Source organism: Lissotriton helveticus, chromosome 3_1 (genome assembly GCF_964261635.1).
Source record: "Lissotriton helveticus chromosome 3_1, aLisHel1.1, whole genome shotgun sequence".
In the NCBI taxonomy this organism is placed as follows: Eukaryota; Metazoa; Chordata; class Amphibia; order Caudata; family Salamandridae; genus Lissotriton; species Lissotriton helveticus.
This window is the reverse complement of record NC_136061.1, coordinates 1,032,995,717-1,033,015,266: the sequence shown is the minus strand read 5'-3', so window position 1 is coordinate 1,033,015,266 and position 19,550 is coordinate 1,032,995,717. Positions and strand designations below refer to the sequence as shown.

At 44.5% G+C, this 19,550-nt stretch overlaps 1 protein-coding gene across 2 annotated transcripts in view; it reads left to right on the top strand.

Moving 5' to 3' along the window:
• Positions 1 to 19,550, top strand: part of ITGA6 (integrin subunit alpha 6) — a 229,215-nt gene that overhangs the window by 186,685 nt on the left and 22,980 nt on the right. For both annotated transcript variants that reach the window (XM_078681563.1, XM_078681564.1), the window contains exons 19-21: positions 72 to 174; positions 4,710 to 4,883; positions 17,795 to 17,896. In XM_078681563.1, coding sequence (XP_078537689.1) covers positions 72 to 174; positions 4,710 to 4,883; positions 17,795 to 17,896 — 379 coding nt within the window. The remainder of the gene's footprint in view (positions 1 to 71; positions 175 to 4,709; positions 4,884 to 17,794; positions 17,897 to 19,550) is intronic.

The window sequence follows — 19,550 nt, the reverse complement described above, 5'->3', positions numbered from 1 at the left end:
CTGGCCTAGTATCTTTTGTTTAATATTGATTGTAAGGTATTTAATCCATAGTTTTGTTTATGTCTCAACAGTATTGCCAAGCCACCCCAGGTGTATTTTGGAGGCAAAGTCCTCGGTGAAAGTGCTATGAAGGTGGAGGATGATATTGGAAGCTTAGTAGAGTTTGAGTTCAAGGTGAGCTATTTGGAATTCACGAATACCTAATTTCATTCCCGATTACCTGCTTCCACATTTTACATATGTCCTACGAAGATTCAACAGCTTCTTGCATTTAAAGTGCACCCTAGAACAGGCCATTTTGTATTTGTTTTTAAATGAGTCTGCACCATCTGGCTGGCACATACAACTGCAAACTCTGCTGAAGATTTTCTGTACTGTAGAGAGAATGCAGAAATGCGTCTTTTGCAGCATGATTAAATTAATATGGGTATTGAAAATAATTTCTTAACACTAATTATATCCAGGTTCAGGATATTTAATGGTGGGCGGTGGAATTTCGAATTTTCTCTCAGTACATTGGTTTCCCAGGGGCAGGAGCCATAGCACATATACAGGATAACTACTGACTACATAAATAATGTAGATTAAGTTTACCTGCATGTAAATGTATCACATTAGAATATTTTCAAAATCTGGAATGGATCAGCCCTCAAAAGCAACAAATGTTGGGGCATCCCTGTTCTGTTTGACAGTGCACAATTCTTTCTTGTGAATAATGATTGGCGTTAACGGAAGTCTAGCTTCAGCATTCTGCTGCTCGCTAACTAGGGGGTCGATTAGGATTGCGGTGAATCCGCATCCTCCGAGCCGGCGGAAGCCACCGCCGGCCCAGAGGATGCGGATTCACCGCTGCGGTAAATGAAAAGACGCCCCCGCCACATTAGGATGGCTGGGGGGGTCATCAGCGGACGGGAAGACCGCCCGCCGCTTTTCCGCCGCGATCGCCTTCCGACCGTGGCAGAAAAGCTCTAATATGGTGGTAGTGTCTATCAGACACCGCCAGCCATATTAGGATGAGCTTCAGGACATACGGTCTTTTCTTTGGGGGCCCGTTTCGGGCCCCCAGGGTGAAAGGGGGGTTGGGGGCGCACATGGCCCTGCATTTGCATACACAATGCGGCAGGCAACGCGCGGTGCCTGCCGCTTTGTGCATGCAAATACACAGCATGCATATTTAACTTTGCGGCGGGTGCTGCTTAAAGCAACACCCACCGCAATGTTAAATATACGGGAAGTGACCGCCAGGTTGGCGGTCACATCCTAATTCCACCGGAGGGACCGCCGCTGCCCCTGCAGACGGCCCCTCCACCTCGGGGGTGGCGGACGGACGCCATCCTAATAGGCGCCGAGGTTCGCACTATGCAAATACCTCTACATATATACATACATGCATGTTTACTTAAAGTCGCTGTTTCCGTGTGACATTAAATAAAGCAACACAACTGTTATTCCCTTACTATCTATACCATTATAGATGTATTAGTTTTGCAAGACTATGCAGTCTTCTCCACAATTGAACCAGATGAACTACCTGCTTTTTACTCTCAATTAAACGTTGAAGCATTGCACAATTTGTGTTAATGCCCTTTCAAGCAACACAATTGTTTTTCAGTAATAAAAAAACCTCTTTTATCCAAAAGAGTTCAATCTATCAAGAATAGTACCGCCAAATCTGTGAGGTGGACTGACCACAACTCATGGCTGACAGGAATCGGGGGAATGTAAGAGAACTGCATCAATTCTTTGGTATTTCACTTGATACATGAAAGCTGGTGAACACAATGAGTAATCGTATGAAACTCACTAGTGTTGGGCATCTGGAACTTTTTTACTTTGCACGGTGGTGATAGAATTCCTTGTGCTGTAGCATTAAACTCTTCAGATTTACTACATTGTTTAAAACTAAATCTGAGTCAATGGTTCAGCGGTGTTGGACAATAAAGAATGACAATCTTATTGTTGCTCATGTCTGGCCTCCACTCTGGGTTCAGCACCGACAGCTGAAGCTCAGTTTGTAAACTTGCAGTGGAAAAATAGTAAAAAGTCACAGCACCCACTATGATATTCCCTGTAGGTACCCCTTTTAGGAGACTGTGAGGCAGATGTATCATTGTTCCCTTTTGCGATTTCTAAATAGCGATTTTTAAGGAATCACTATTTAGAAATCGCAAAATGGGATGTATGTAAAAAATCGCTATTTTTTAGCGATTTCTTAATCTTCCTTATTTGCGAATTCGCAATTTGCGAATTCGCAATTAAGGAATAATTTCCCATTCATTCCTATGGGCCAGGAGGCCCATAGGAATGATTGTGAAATTAATCTCAATTTGCGATTCGCAATTTGAAAATCGCAAATTGAGAATAATTTCAAGGGTGCAGGGGTGTCTCAAGGACACCCTGCTGCACCCCTGAAATTTACAGGTGTGTGCATATGGCGCACATACATGCCCTATTGGCATGTGTGTGCGTCACATGCCACCTTCAAAAATGCCAAATTGTGCATTTTTAAAAGAATTCGCAAATTAACATCAACTACAAGTTGGTGGTAATTTTCGATTTCTTAACCAAAAATCGCAATTGAAAAATGCTACATACATAGCATTTAAGGAATCGCAAAATTGTGATTCCTTAAATGCTATGGCAAAATAAGGAATCGCAAATTTTTGCGATTCCTTAATTGTCGAATTTTTGATGCATGCCAAAACATGCAAATCGACCGTTTGCGATTCGCGATTCGCAAACGGCTTGATACATCTAGGCCTGTATCTCAATGGTTTATCGTATTCCAGATTTTCTGAGGGTGGGGTTTTTGCGTGAAATTAGGAGCACCCATTCGACCCCAATGCTTCAGCATTTCCCTGTGAGCTGGACATTAGAGTCCAAGACCAACCGTGGCAAAATTATGACATTCCCAGAACCATCCGGGCCAGAGAGTTGGTTTAAACAATACCAAAATCAGGATGTCCATGGGACAAGACCACATCCTAGGGGTGTGAAGAGTCGGAACCTTCATGTCCTTCTGGATTCTGGAAAGGGCAGATCCTTAATAGTATGGGGTAGATGAGAGATGTTGAAGGTTCTCCAGTGGTGGCAATACATCAGGACTGCATCGTCAAAATTCTGCAGTCTATATAATGTTGGAAACCAGGCAAAGCCCAGATTATAAGTAAGGTGGGTTTCAAATATTGCATGGCTCCTAAGTGGTCTTGGTTGAGAGTCTGCATCTAAACAGATCTTCAGTCAAATTGATCTACTATAGATCAGCAAGGGAAACTCCTCTTCTTGTAGGGCATTCCAGCTCCTCTTCTTCCACAGGTCACAGATAGAATGGCCTCCAAACACTCCTACTTGACAACAGTTTGCCAGTGAGGGTAGGTGTAGGCCAGTTGCACAGGACAAGGGAGAATTGCGAGTTTAAATGAAGTAGGAATAAAGTTGCACTGAATAATGAATGAGGTTAACTGAGATTTAAGGCTGTCTGGGGGAAAGTTGTCCAGATCACAGTGACTTGCAGACTGTCATTTGTACAGTAGCAGCCTGTAATAGACCAGCATCTTCTTCACACATGAACTCAGAGTTCCATATGGACACCCTCCATTTATTGACAGTAAAGGATTGATATTATGTGGTGTTTCATTTGACATGCTTGCCTTTAATCATTGTATCTTAATAATAGCCTTCAGTACAAACTTGTAGGTCACATGAATTTTTGCCTGCATTTGTTCGAATTACACTCAGCCCAATTCAGCTCCTGAGATGTGTTAGGAAATAAAGGCTAGGAGGTGAGAGCGAGCATGTGGGTTAGAGGGAAGGGAATTTGAAGGGAGCTGAGGAGAAGCAGGTAGGAGAGAAAGAAAAACAGATGTTGAGGGAAGTGAAAGAGATGATGGGTTACATGAAAGGTGGGGTCGGATGTGTGGCACAGCTCTAGAGGAAATTGGTGAAAAGGAAGCGATGAGGAAGGAGACAGGACATAAGGAAGATGGCAAGGGATGAAGAGATGATGGAAATGTTGAGGAGATGAGGGGTGCAGGAGAGGGGGAAATTACGGCATGTGAGGGGGTAGGCAGTAGAGATGAGGAGTGGGGGTGTGGAGATGCCTTGGGTGTAGAGGGCAGAGACTAGAGAGATGGTCTAGGAGGAGGAGGTGAGGATGAAAGACGGTAATAGCGGTACAGGAGGGAGAAGAGAAGATGAGTGGATTTGGGAAAGATGAAGGGTGGTGAGAGGTAAAGCAATTGGGTGGGAGATATGGAGTAGGTGTGAGAGGTGTTTCAAAGACTGCACAATTTAAAGAAGCCACATGGTAATACCATGCAGATTGTATGGTTACATTCCTGACTGCTCCCTTGCAGCACTTCCTTTGCTCTTTTTCTGATATAAGGTTATTCTTAAAACTCTCTTGTTGCATTTTGAAAATTGAGGCAAATGACACACAATTGGTGAGGAAAGGTTTGTCTGTTGATTGAGGAGGTCATCCAATCCATGCAAGAGGGACAAACCTTCTTTCTATGCCGAAATTTAATGCTGCAAATATTTCTGGTCAAGTCTGGCTTCAGGCCTCCATTACGTTGTAATGTGAAAGCACTTTTGGAAAAGTGGCTCAGATTTTTCAGTTATGATGGACATTTATAATTTTCTTTTATTGTATTCAGGTTTATATTTCTTTATAATTTGCAAAACACCTCTTTTCATTTTGTGTGTCATAGATCATAAACCTTGGTAGACCACTTAAAACACTTGGAACTGCTTTCTTGGATATTCAGTGGCCAAAGGAAATACGCAATGGAAAATGGTTGCTGTATCTGATGAAAATTCATTCTAAGGAATTGGAACAAGTAACTTGCAACCCTACGGATGAAATAAACAGATTAAGACTACAGGTATGTAATTTTGTAATTTAATTATCTGTAAGTGAGCACTGAAAACAAGAAAACACTGAAGTATTAACTGTGACCTTGCTTTGTTTGACCAAGGACATTAAAAGGATCACCAAGCACGAAGGATTCATAATAAAAGTATTAACAGCCCATAATTTTCAATTTAATCTTTCATCTTAATGGCCAATAGAAAATATATAGTGATGGCTTTAACCAATCTATCAGTACATCACTCAACGAACATCCTATCAGTCTATTCTCCCAACTCATGCTTACCTCCCTTGACTGAAAGCACAATGATCATTCCAAGTTCCAGCCCCAGGAATTCATAATGAAATGTAAGTCTGGCTCGCCATGTGTTCCTTGGTGTATTCAAATTCTGCAAAAGAAGATCTCTGAAGGTAAGCTCCTTCTTGAAATCCATCACCCTTTCTCTCATCAGGATTTTGTAGAAGAGGAACCCTAAGCTAGGTATTGTTCTGTCCCTTTTGAATAAGTCTAGCCTTGACCCTGCCGTGGTTGTTATCGTCAAGTTAACTTACATCCGGCTATAGCAAAATATTGGAATCCAAATTCTCGATGTTCATAAAAGAACATGGTATTTGGACCATGTGATCTTCAGCACTTAGTATGATTTATTAGCAGTATTGGAAGATCTGAAATTAGGAACAGATAAAAATGATATGACTGCCTTTATCATGCGATACCTATTATCGGCCATTGACACCATAAACCACAGTATCCTAGTTGCCATACTGGAACTCTGCAATGTCAAAGGAAACAAGCATTGGAAATGCAATAGGTCTCGCAGCATTAGAGTTAGTGCTTTTAGAATTGTTTATGGGTTTTTTTTGTAAATCTTTAGCATTTTTGTTTCCTGTAGCCAATGCTAAAGAATTACAAATAAAAAAAGCCATAAACAATTCTAAAAGCTCTAACTCAAATGCTCCGAGACCTATTGCACTGTGTGAGGGTGAGGGGTTGAGGGTGAGTGAGGGTGAGGGTGGGTGAGGGTGAGTGAGGGTGAGTGAGGGGTTGAGGGTGAGTGAGGGGTTGAGGGTGAGTGAGAGTGAGGGTGAGTGAGGGTGAGGGTGAGTGAGGGTGAGTGTGAGTTAGGGTGAGGGGTTGAGGGTGGGTGAGGGTGAGGGTTTGAGGGTGAGTGAGGATGAGTGAGGGTGAGTGAGGGGTTGAGGGTGAGTGAGGGTGAGTGAGGGAGGGTGAGTGAGGGAGGGTGAGTGAGGGAGGGTGAGTGAGGGTGAGGGTGAGTGAGGGTGAGTGAGGGTGAGTGAGGGTGAGTGAGGGTGAGTGAGGGTGAGTGAGAGTGAGTGAGAGTGAGGGTGAGTGAGGGTGAGTGAGGGGTTGAGGGTGAGTGAGTGAGGGTGAGGGGTTGAGGGTGAGAGGGTGAGGAGTTGAGGGTGAGGAGTTGAGGGTGAGTGAGTGAGGGGTTGAGGGTGAGTGAGGGTGAGGGGTTGAGGGTGAGTGAGGGTGAGGGGTTGAGGGGGAGGGGTTGAGGGTGGGTGAAGGGTTGAGGGTGAGGGGTTGAGGGTGAGTGAGGGGTTGAGGGTGAGTGAGGGGTTGAGGGGGAGGGGTCGAGGGGGAGGGGTTGAGGGTGAGTGAGGGTGAGAGAGTGATACTGCTGCTGCTGCTGTGCAACACAAACTTGGATCCGACAAATGTAAACTTGGACGTTGATGAAAATTAAAAGCACCGCCAATCAATTACGGCGGTGCACTCTCCGGGGACTACTGATTTTTGTTGAAGGAGACGTAAATGAAGGGAAACTATGTTCGGTTTACGGATGCCCAGAATGCATCTCGCTAGATACCGGTTCCCGCGAATTCAGTTCAAAGAAGGGGAAAGGAGCGCGATCGGTGAGCGCGCGCATCACACCAACCAAACTTCCCAGAAGCGGCTCGTCAGCGTGGCGGTGTCTTTAGCCAATGGATTGAGAGCATCCGACAGCTCTCTCGCCGGATTGCTTAGCGTCACCACGAGGGGGCGGTGCGTGCCGAAGGTGGGCGGTCGGGAGGGGGAGAGGCTGAAAGAGACTGGTGTGTGTTGTCTGTCCAGCGAGAGTGGGGGGGTTCTCGCATGGAGTTTTGCCTGATGGATCCGGGCGTAAACGCCTTTGATTCCCTATTTATGGGTTTCTGTTATATGTAGAAATTATTTTTATGTAATATAGTCTTGGACAAAGAGCGGCCTCCACCCTCCCTCCTGACACCACCCGCCTCTTTATTTTTAAGTACACCTACGAAGATTTTTTTTAATCCCGCATATTTAAATTTTTTAAAAATAAAAGCACGGAAAATAAATTTAGCAAATTTCGGTGGCATCCCTGGTCGGGTTCCGGAGGCGGAGGGGCTGATGGCACCTCATAAGCATGGCGGCAGCGGCTCGGGTCCCGGTTCTGGAGGTTTTAGCGGCGGTTCTTCCTCGGGCGGTAAATCGGGCAGTGGGTCCGGGTACTCCCCCGCGGTCGCTGCCTCTGCCACGGTGCTGCCGGTGAAGAAGCCGAAGATGGAGCAGCTTCAAGCCGACCACAAGCTCTTCCTTCAGGCCTTCGAGAGTGAGTGCACCGAGCAATATTTTGCCCTGAACGGGATCTGAGTCCAAGGGGTCTCTCGCAGGCCCAGGTTCCTCTGAGAACAGCAGTGGGCCCTTCAGGGCTTCTTACATGGCGTGGATAGATTCTTGAGCACGTGTGCGTGTTATTAGATGCGTGTATGTTGGTGACGTTTGTGTCCATAAATAGGCATATGCAAAATCAAGAATGATGTTCGTACACTTATAACTTTGTCATGCGTACCTCTATGACTGACTACCTTTATGACGTGAATTGGCACCTGGGCGTGAGTGTTGCATACCTCCCGGCTCTGCAAAGACCCGTATGCCCATTTCAAATGTTAATTGTTTCTGTGCTGAGCACAGGCGCCGGCATCATCTATGGAGTGAGCGAGGAGAGGGAGAAAGGCGGGAAAAAAGAAGGAAAACCTGTGACGCGAGGCACGGGGTAAGCAAGAAGAGGGAGGAAGCACAGGAGAGATATGGTGGAAGCAAAAGGATAATAGAGAAAAGGAGAAGCCAAGGAGACATGAAGCAGAGGCGAGAGGGGAAGCGCAGGGCAGAGGGGAGGGGGAGGTAAAACAAGGTGAGCTGAAATGAAGCAAAAGAAAGAGGAATTAAATGAGGAGAAGAAGGAACTGAGTAGAGAGAAAGAAAAAGCATTGTCGAGGCTTTCCAGGCCAGATAAGAAGTAGAATAAACGTGAATGGGGGGAGGAGGGAGGAGAAATGCGTCTCGGCCGGAGCAGGGGGCGGAGCAGGGAGAGCGAGCTTTGTAATGTAATTGACACGGCCGGCCGGTCGTGAAACTGAAAGCATGGCCGGCCGGCCGTGAAAGCCTTTGATGCGGCAGGGGAAATGCGAGACGGCGGGGAGGGGGCGGAGCGGGTAAACAAAGACGGACGTGCACGCGCTTTTAAGCTCAATGCGCATGCGCATTGAGCTTAAAAGTCACGGGCACTGCAAGGAATCGCCACGATTCCTTGCAGTGTGGATAAAGAGTGGATGAGCCCCTATAGTCTCGCTTGCTCGATGCGCATGCGCATCGACAGGCGAGACCTAAAAAGGAAACACCCTAAAATGGTACACATCTCTTTTTAATGGTAGATCACAAAATCTGTAGTTCAATAACCTATTTTTTCCAACTACCCCTCGGTTACTGTGTCCCCCAGAACTCTTCCCTGTCTATAGAACCAGCATTTTTGTTTTGCTGATAACTTTACTGCCATTAGACAAATTTTCATTGTACTTTCCCCCCAAAAAGTGCATCCACCTCCTCTCTTTCTTGGGAAGTTTTGAGGTGTTCCATGAAGAAGAGGCTGAGAAGAAGGAAGTTTCACAAAACACAATTTCATATGGGAATTTTTAACAGCACTACAGCTAAAACAGCTGAACAGTATTACACTAAAGTAGGCAGAAAGCAAATTCTTTACTCAGTAAGCGCGCTTTTTGGGATTTGGTGAAATTCTGTTCAGTAGTTTTTGAGAAATTAGTGTTGAAAAAATAGGGATAGTGACAGTTAGCTTGAACTAAAAAATCCAAGTGTTCTGATTGTCTGAGGGAGCTTTTTGTAATGACCGCCCGGCTACGACATGAACAGAAATGCTGCAATTGCCATTACAGGGTTCGGGGTCTTGTTCTCCATACCCTGTCAATATTCTTGGAAGAAAGGACACAAGTGGGCTGGGTAGGGCTAACCTGATTACTTAGCTTCTGTGGCGCGGATTCCCCTTGAGCGAAAATGTAAAGAAAAAAGTGTGCATGATAATTCTGCGGAACCAGCTAATTAATTTTTTTTTAAAAAGGTAGTTTTTTTTTAAAACACCTCATGACTGTTCCAGGGACTGGGGTTAGGTGCATTTTTTATTTTTTTATTAAAATTGTTCTGGGGAGGAGGCAAGCGTGTGGCCCCCATCTTCTACCGGGACAGAGAGGAAAAGAAAGTCCCCAGAGCTAGGCGTGTGGAGTGCCCTTTGGGTGGGCAGGAGCAATGCAGTCTAAACCTCCAGCCCATGGCAGGAGGCACATTAGATCAACCGATGTTTGGAGCACAGAAGATGCCGGCTTCTCTGTGGCACCATGCTATGGTACGGTGCCCGCAAGGAGCTTGTTTGGGACCATGGTGGCATTGGAGTCCCCCCGCCCCTACGAGCCTCCAATGATTACTGAAGCTACGGGCACCCCAGGTGTGACTTGGGCACCCACCAAAATAAATACTGCTCAGCAAAAAAGATACTGTCTCCCCCACGCAGGAGCTAGCTGCGGCTGCAGGAGCCTTGGGGCTCCCAACGACCCCTAAACTTGTGGGACGCTCCTACCAGAATAAAGAAAACGGATGCATGGCGAGGACACAGTCAATAGATGTGAGTGGCCAGAGCCACTCATATAGTATTCACTGCCTGGGCCTGGAGCAACCCATAGTGCCTTGTAAGGGCATGTCCTGGTTCATTTATGTTCCTGTGATGTCTCAAGGAGGTGTAGGGGCACCACCAAAGCAAGTTTGAAGTGTTTTTCGGGGTTGCAGGGAGTACAGCAGCAGTAAGGAGATAATTGTGGAATTTTTACTTGTAATAAGATTTTACTTTACATTTGAAATCCTTGAAATTCAATGAAAAAACCAAATGTTAAAGCAACATTATCTTTAGATATAGAAAAAAATATATTAACTTACATTAAAATAAATTCAGAAATACACTGAATAAAACAAAGGACAACGCGATATTACAATTAGTTGAAAACATCAGTTAAAACCCAACATTTTAAACAAAAAAACCTGAAATTCATCAGTTATAGTTGAAGTAACTATAACTTGCATCCTCATCATGCCCTGCTATTGACCTCACATATTGCATCACTCATGACATGGTCTGGGTAATCATTTATAATTTCATCTGAAATCATATCATTTATTATATCATTGTGCCTGGAGGGGGCACAAGTTATAGTTATGTCAGTAAACTTTAATGGGTATTTCAGTGTTTTTTGGATTTAAAATGTTACGTTTTAATTGAACTTTTCCCCCGAAAATCCCTTAAACCTCTTGGTTTTTACAGTGAATATTAAAAAAGGGATGAATCAAAACTGGCTAAAGAAAAATCCTGATAAAATTGAAGTTCTAATAGTTGGTAACAGTCCTCAGTTTTGATCTCCTCCCATCTGGTCTAACTCTCTATGCGATTTCCAACTCATAAGACCATTGTTAAGTCACCTGAAATTAAACTCTTAGACTTCAACTATTGCTGCTGCCTTGCTATTTCTCAAATTAAGATCTATTTGTTCATTCTTGTCATAGTATGGCAGATGCACCTTGGTCTTATCCTTGATAGGTTCAAGATTGATTACGCTAGCTTCCTCTATCTTGAGATCACCAAGTGTCAACTCAGGAGGCTGCAAGTTATTCAAAACAAGACTGCAAGAATGGTCACTCAAACCTGCCACTTTTCACCATCTAAACCTTCTCTCCGCCAGCTGGATTGGCTTCCAATCCACAACAGAATTAAATGTAAGTCCTTTTGTATGCTTACAAAGGTATTGGTGAACTCACCTCTCGCTAACTGAGCTCAAGATTCAGAATATGTTTACGTTGGATCCATGCGCTTTTCCAATGCAAGTTCTTAAGGTTCTGTGCTTTATGAAGTCCACACATGGAGACAAATATCTCGCAGTGTTAACTTTCTGCCTGTGGAACAGTCTTCCATTTCAGTTACAAGGCAGAGTCATGCCTAACCTTTAAGAAAAGTATTAGAACTCACCTTGCCATTTCATAAAGTCAGGTCATAACTTCTTTCTCTTAGTGCCAATAGATCTACAGGTTGTAGTTGCACTCTCTAAAGGTCATTAACATTTCAGACTATCATCCAAGGACCAAATATTTGAGCTAATTTAATACTGGGGAACACTGTGATCTGCATCACAAAACCTATCTTCATTTAGCAAGCAATCTTGATCTCTTTCCCACTCCCAGAAAAAGTATCACTATAGTAACATTTCAATTTCCATTTAATTGTTCTTAGTTGAAGTGGACTAAGTATGTGCACTCATCACTCATAAATGCTAACTATAAGACACACTGGTGGTCACTGCTGCCTACATTTTACAGTATGTCCTACAATCCTTTCATTCCTTTTAACTAGAGTTGAGAGTCCAGGTAAGGGCCCAGCTGGATTGAGTGCTCACAGACAATGAATGAACAGAGAGACAGAGAGCCATATATGTATGTATGTATGTATGTATGTATATATATCTCTCTCTCTCTATATATATATATATATATATATATATATATATATATATATATATATATATATATATATATATATATATATATATATATATATATATATATATATATATATATCCCTTTGGGAATAGTTGAGCAGGTGGTTGTATCTCAGCAGCCAGCAGTTGAGATTTTATTCTGGCATGGTTAACAGGTCCAGGGCAATCCCAGCTGACTCTGGGCAAACCAACAGCAACTGGTCTGGTATATGGCTCGGTATGAGCATACCTTTTACAAGTATCATCTCAAACTATAACAGCGATAAAGATAATCTCAGTGGTTCCAGAAACAGTGGAGCCAGTGAACAACACCACCATCCTCCCAATACAACCAGACCCGAAGCTGTGGGTTCAGGAGCTAGATGTTCTTCGATCTGATGACCGCTGAAGGCAGGTGACGACAGACAGTGGGTGGTCTGGGAATGAAACTGACTTAGTCGTCTCAATGTTTCAAAGCGATGAAGCACCTCCTCGGCCCAGTCAGAGGTTGCAATATCTGAGATGGACATTGAAAAATCTCCCATCTGGTGATGTACTTCGAGATGTGCAGTGGTCTTCTAATCTCACCAATCTAGATACACCTATGTAACCCCTCACCTTCCAAAGACTAACACCACACACCTTACAGTCATTCTTCACCCATCATAGAACATGATGAAGTGCAAGGACCCCAGTATTGGAGCACTGAACAAGATTTACAGGTAAAAAGGCCTGTACCTGTGTCACCGCTCACACATTAGGTGTTACCCAAACATCGGAACCCAGCTCTGATGCCGACAGAAATAGTAAAAGGAGAACCTCCATTGGTCTCTGAGGATTGTCAAGATCACTGGGTACGAAACGCTGGGGTTGACAAGAAATGTTTGGAGAAAAGATGGCACAGGTTTATAAAGCCTTGAAATGAACTTCATTGTGGCATTAACAGATTAAAGAAAAAGCTACACTACCTCTCATCTTATGAAGCTTTGTCTCCCAGCTGCCAACTACTCTGTTACATAGCTTTTGCAAATGTTGAAACTGCCCAGGTTCTGCACATGTACCATTTGCCCAGGTAGGTTCCTTCCATGTAGTGGTGGGTTACCATTACATCCTCTAATTCAGATGTTGATGAAGAAACATCGTTTGCATAAGAATCAACGTACAGTAGCACCACAATGTCGGTGATTAATGCACATCAGTATCTGCAGAGGCGACTTCCATCCCAGTGCAGCATACATGCCACTATTCAATGTGCTCATGGGGATGCAAAACTAAGTGGCAGACATACAACCCTTCCAATTTGCAAGTCGCAAAATGCATTGTTTTCCGACTCGCAAATTGTAATTTACAACAGTGTCTCAGACACTGTTTGCGATTCCTATTAAGGTCGCAAATTGCCTGCCTCGTTAATATTCATGAGGCAGGTGCAATTTGCAACCCTATTGGGAATGGCTAGAACTCACAGGGATGGTGGCCTGCTGGGGTCAGCAGACCACCATGTCTGTGACTGCTTTTTAAATAAAGCATTTTTTTTTTTTAAATGCAGCCCAAGGAAAACGGGATGCATTTAAAAAGAAATATGAACGTTACTGTTTCAGTTTTTAGGAGCAGGCGGTAATCCTTGGGACCACTGCCTACTCTTAAAAATATTTTCAATGCCTGTCACAAGAGGCAAGGGCTCTCCTTGGGACCCCTTCCCGTTTGCGAATGGCTTACCACCCATTTGAAATGGGTGGTAAACTGTGAGTGTTTTGCGGCCGCAAAACAATCTTTTATTTATTTATTTTTTATTTTTTTTTAAAACCTTTATTGAAGCACAAAAGCATACATACATAGGCCTACAACCGACCTGGCCGGCCTCAAAATCAATGGGCAGCACAAATATAACAATAGAATGGCTCAGCAGTCACTAGAGAAAAACCAGCCAGTGGTCAAAATGACACATATGAAAAGGTGACCGTCGAGCACAGGATAAATCAGGTTAATTTTAAAGTTTATAAATGAAAAGAAGCATTTGCCATATGATCCGCAATAAACGAAGAGGGGGCAATGAACCCAACAGATTACCAACAATATCAAGAGTCGCAATCGGAGAATTAGCTGAAAAATACGCTAGCAGGATAAAATCGCATGCAAATCGAATAAAGGTCAGAAGGCCATGAAATAACATCCAGAGGCCAAATCATCGTGCAACACAGGATAATGATGTCATAGACTCCAGCAATGAGGCAACAAAAAATCAGGTGCGATGATCAGAATTGTCAGCAGTTTTACAGGATGTGGGAGGAGTCTAGTTCAAAAAATTGAAGATTCAGAGTAAATGCAACGTTACGACATCATGCACTATGCTATGCACATGTAGGGACAATAGCCTTCAATTCAGCGCAACAATGCAAACATAACAAGAGGATATAAGTCCGAGAGCAGTCCATCGAGGCACAAGAACCCACCCACTAAGCGAATAATATGAACAGGATCTCGCGACAAAAAAGGGACACAAATAATCATCCACTCGAGGAATCTAAACCCCGACTACAATTATAAAGTTATAAAGGAAGAGTTATTAAGTAAGAGGAAAGAAAGAAAAGGAAAGAAAAAGTGGGCCATAGAGACAAAGAGAAACGAGAAACACACCCCACCCCTACCCCCCACCCTGCATGCAGCGGAAGGCCACGGCCCCCCCCCCCATAGGCATGCCTGTCGCCCCAGAAAACCCCGAAAAAGGGAAAATAGGAGGAGGGCCCTAGCCCCGGCCCCAGATACGCCCCCACCCACCCACCCTGACGAACAAAGAGCCCATCATAATGGAGGGCAAACAACATAGAATCATCCCGGTCACTCAAAGTCGCACCCACAAGCTATGTCTCAATCCGGCATCAGAGAATCCAATAAAGACGTAAAAAGTCCAGGTTCAGCCTTGTCCAGTCCGGGTCAAGGTAGTAAGGCGCCGCACGATGTAAGGAAGCAGGTTCGATGAGTCCACAGTCACTTTTGGAGCCAAAGTAGCAGCAAAGAGACGGAATGAAGGCAAAGTGATTGCGCAACTCCATAACACGCTAGCCGTCGCAAAAACAAAGTAAGGGCGGTCAGGAGATATAACAGCCGATCGGCGGGTGAGAACATCCGCAAACACAGAGGCTCGGCTGCAGGTCCCACCAAATCCACAATCAGACTGAACCCAGTTCAGGGGGTCCTCAGTGCCAGCACACCAGGAGATGTCGGGCTCCGGATCAGCAAGTTGGCCGTCCGCCATTGAACACATTGCCACTATCCGCAAGTCATCACCGAGCTGCAAACGACTCCTCAATTCGGAGTGCAAATCTGCGAGGGCCAGCAGGACATCTCGCGTTGTGGGTGCCATCGCCCCAGTACCGGTCAGTGTGGCGTGCCACTCTAGCGAGGGACCCCAGATCCGGAAAAGAAGCAAGCCCCACCAGCCGCCAGGAAAGCAAGCGCCGTCCACCACGCACCGGCAGATCTCACCAGGCACATACGGGAACAGAAAACACCTACCGCATTGTAAAGCACTCGCCGGGCATAACCGAGTGCTCACTCAGAGCCACACTATAAGGACATCCATCGGTCGCCGGCAGTGCGTGGAGTGGGGCAAAGCCGTTTCGTACGGCGGTAGATGCAGCCGAGTGTGCGAGCAGTGGCATGCGAAGGCGCAAGTCGTTGGTAGGCTATTCTGGGGTGTTGATGCAATCCCCGAGCTGTCGTTTCAGGCCGCTCCAATCGAAAGTCACGGTCCGAATCACCGGGCAAAGATGGTCTCTCGGGGCCGCTGTTGTGCAGCCGCGCATCGGCTGCCGCGTCACGCAAGGTCCCGGCCCAATCAGTGCCAGGGCCGGAATGTTTGGGGCGATGGATCTCGGCCGTCAGGAGCAGGTTTCGAGCCAGAGTGGCATCGCCGCACTCCAGAGGTGTTCAGCCGGATTTAGCCGCGACCGGGATGCAGGATCAGTGCCAGGATGGGGCAAAAGGCGAGGGCGAGCTGCGGAGCCGGGCGGCTATGCGGCCATTTTGGCCGCCGTCTTGGCTCCTCCCCCCAACAATCTTACATTGAAGTGCGAGTCGCTATTAGGAAGGGATGCCATTGGCATGCCCCTTTCTAATAGCGATTCGCAAACCCTATTTTGCGAGTCGGTAATATGTTTACCGACTCACAAAATTGGGTTTGTAAATAGGGCAGACCTATTTTGCAGTCGCAAACGGGCTGTTTGTGACCACAAATCTGTCATACATCTGGCCCTAAGAGACAATAGAGAAGGGAATCGCAGCAAATCACAACACAGATCAGGGCGCAGAAAGTGAGCCTCATTGACACATAGTTGAACACACAGAAGGTCCATGCATGTGTGGTTCCAAGTATTATAACAGCTGAAACTTTTTGTGCATGAGAGTTTTTGCATTGAGTTCCCAATGTTAGCTGGTTGTCAGGTGGAAACCAACCATTTTTAATCATAGGCTGGGAATTGCGGAATTGGGGTACTTGTAGGTTTCTTCTGGACAGGCCTTCAGAGTAGGGTTTTCCTCGCTCTAGCTAGTCACTCCTGCCCACCACTAGCCTACAAATACCCTCCCCACTTATGGCCGGTTTTTCAAGTCTTTGATGATATTCCACATTACAAGAATGGAAAAAACGGTTTGTGGGTCTACCTGTTCATATAGTCATATAGAAACGCTGACTGTAGATCCTTCAACCCATATTGAAATATACAGTACTAGAAAGTAGCAGAGGGTTGGCATATGATTAGAACTTGTTACAGTGAGAAACTGGACAGTTTGGAACATTATTGACTTGGTCTTTCCCACGTCTTAACGTTTCCACCAGCCACCTTCATTGTGCCTTGGAATGATAATTGTCCAGTGTTGTATATTATAGGTAACTAACTGCAAAGTCAGCTTGCTATGTTTAATGTCAAGTGACACACACTCTCATTTGTTTGCTTATACCACTCACTCATTTGTTTGCTCATCCCACTCCTATACTTTTTGCATTGCAGTTATGTTAAATATACTGTGCTCGCTATAAAATATAGACAAGTGCAAAACACTTAAGAGTTTCATCAGCTGCATTTACTGCCTGACTGACCCACTGTGACTAAAACATTTAGCTACTGTTTACCATGGTGGTTGCATAGAAGAAATTGATCGGTATGTTGGTTATGTTTCTTAGTTTGGTCAGGGCTGTGACAGTAGAGCTGTCAAACTGACCTATTTCTAACAATCTACACAGAGTGGGCTTGCATCTACCGCTTTCATCCATTGACTTTCTTCAACTTGAGACTTTGGGACTGATTTAGAATTTAGCTGTAGGGTTACTCTGTCATAAACAGGTCGGCTATTCCATATGCCTTATTACATGTGCCACAGAATATAAGGCGCTTGTAATAATGCGGACAGGATGACCCTCACCTTTGTCACGGAGTAAACCATCCACCATACTCTAAATCATGATTTTTGTCAATCAAGTCTTGATTCAGCATAGCAGAGTGTTCATCTCTCACTAAATGCTTCTTGCTATGTAGGTGTGTCCATCCGCCTCCACTCAAGTGCTTGAACTGAACTGCATAAGGGATTACTTTACAATTATAGCATACTATGTTTGCTCCTGCTAGCTCCCTCCTATTTGTCTTGCTCTAATTTCTTAACGTTACGTGCATTAGCACATTAAACCAGACCTATTGGCTTTGGCAGTGCGCATTGTTATTATGCAAAGTATTTAGCTAATCGACTGCTTCACCTCCCCACGCTTTAGTTTCTTGATCATGCTTGGCGGTGTAGAGACAAGTGATCGGTCTGTTAACCTTTTATTTTATTTTATGTTGTAAAGATTTTTATTAACCAAATAAATAGATGCAATTCATTCATTTCATTGTAATGTTCAGTTTTTCGACATCATGGAAGGTATGTAGTGATTTTATCCAATGCACTTAATGGTTTAGCTTTAGATCTTTTTGTCCTGTCTCCTGTAACTTGGATTCTAAGTCATGTCGTTTTCAAAAAGCATTAGTTCATTTTGGAGGTGCTATGTTGGGCTAGCTATGTGCATTTTCTTACTTCAACATGGACTGAAATCTTATATTACAGGCATCCCCTGGCTCCAGAAGTAAACGAGAACTTGGAGAAAAGAAATCGCACACTGCAGACAAATCATTCCTCTTGTCAGAGAAAAGGAAATATTTGAAGCTGGTAATTTTTTGGTGTGCTTTCCATGTTATTTGTTTTAGCATAAGCAGCCTATGCTCTACATTTAAAGAGGCAGATAACAAATTCAGATGTTGTTGACTGGTGCCTATATTTGTTTTCTATTCATAGAATGAGAAACCTATTGTCCTTCCAAATTTAGATTTTAATGGAAGACCGTGTGTCAATGTAAACAAGAAAGTGATGATGGACAATGTCAGTTACAACAAAATGCCTGTGTGATTCATTAATGGCCAACGGGAAGGCTAGACTGGTTTCGATATTTGAGCATGGACCATCAAAGGGGTTGTTGCATGAGTCTCTAGGGGCAAGAGGTTAAAGATTTTGTTAAAAACGGAGGATAGCATAGCAAGGTTTAAACAGTACTTTGCTTTGGAAAAACTCCACCAACCCAGACCCTTAATAGGAAGACCCTACAATTCACAACATAAATCTCCAGTTTATTAAGATTTTCTTTGGCAGCCATTCTGTCCCAGGTGCATGTCAGTTTTGAAGATGGCACTTATTTGTCTAATGTAGGATAGCTCTATATCTGGCACTGTTCTTATGTAAACCTCTACTCTACTGAGGTGTGTTACTTCTGTTTACATTTTTCCCAAATACAATTGTTTGGGCAATTTCAACTTCATAGGCACTTTAACTCTGCACAAAACATGGTAAGCATTTCAAAATGCACCCATCCCTTATTTTTGTATTCTTGTTAATACCATTATTCAATCTAGTATTATGTTATATTATCACATTACCATGTCATTTATGCTCCATCTATTAGAGAAAAATCTATTTTATCCCCTACCACAATGCCTAGTGTTCTGTTGATCTCTGTGCTTTTATGAAGGACCTTAAAAAGATAAAAGGCAGCGCCTCCGATGACAATCGTTGCGAGGATCCTCATTCATAGGGACAGAGACGCTAGCCTGCAGGCTGCCAGGCTGATGGGAGACCTACAATATGAGAATGCCACTCTCCGGTTCTTTCCTGACTTTACGCTCAAGGTTCAACGTGAAAGACGCTCCTTTGATGGAGTGAACGTGGCGCTCCGGAGTAAGGGAATCAAGTATATGATGTTTGTTCCGGCTAAGCTCAAAATTATCGCAGGAGGCAAATCTCTTTTCTTCACTACGCCGTCGGAAGTGCAAGACTGGCTGGATAGAGAACCGTCGTGGTTGTCCGCTCCATCAGGGAGCACCGAATGGTGGGAGACTCGGGCCACTTCCCCGGGATAATTGGACAGCAGGTCGGATACAAACAGAATTAGTCAGCGCTCCTGGAGATCGAGGTCGGCTAGCCCTAATATGGGCGATACCCAGAGACACTAGTGAACACTGATCCATGGAAGGACTGAATACATGGACCCTGGCGATCTGTTATGTAATGTATATAATTCGTTCATGATTTTGGGGTGAGATAAATCCCCCCCTCCCTCCTGGGTGGGCACCAACCGATAGGTGGGAGGGCTATTGGGGACCTCATAGGGCGAGAACTTGGGCTAATGCCTGGTCTTAACTTAAATTGCTTGTCCCTACCGGGCGGGCAGACCCGGCCAGCCGTGGAAACAGTGGGACAAGCGTTTGGTGGAGGGGGTGAACGATGTATAGGTGCTAGGAGACAATACTTGAACAAGTGTGCACATGCTTAG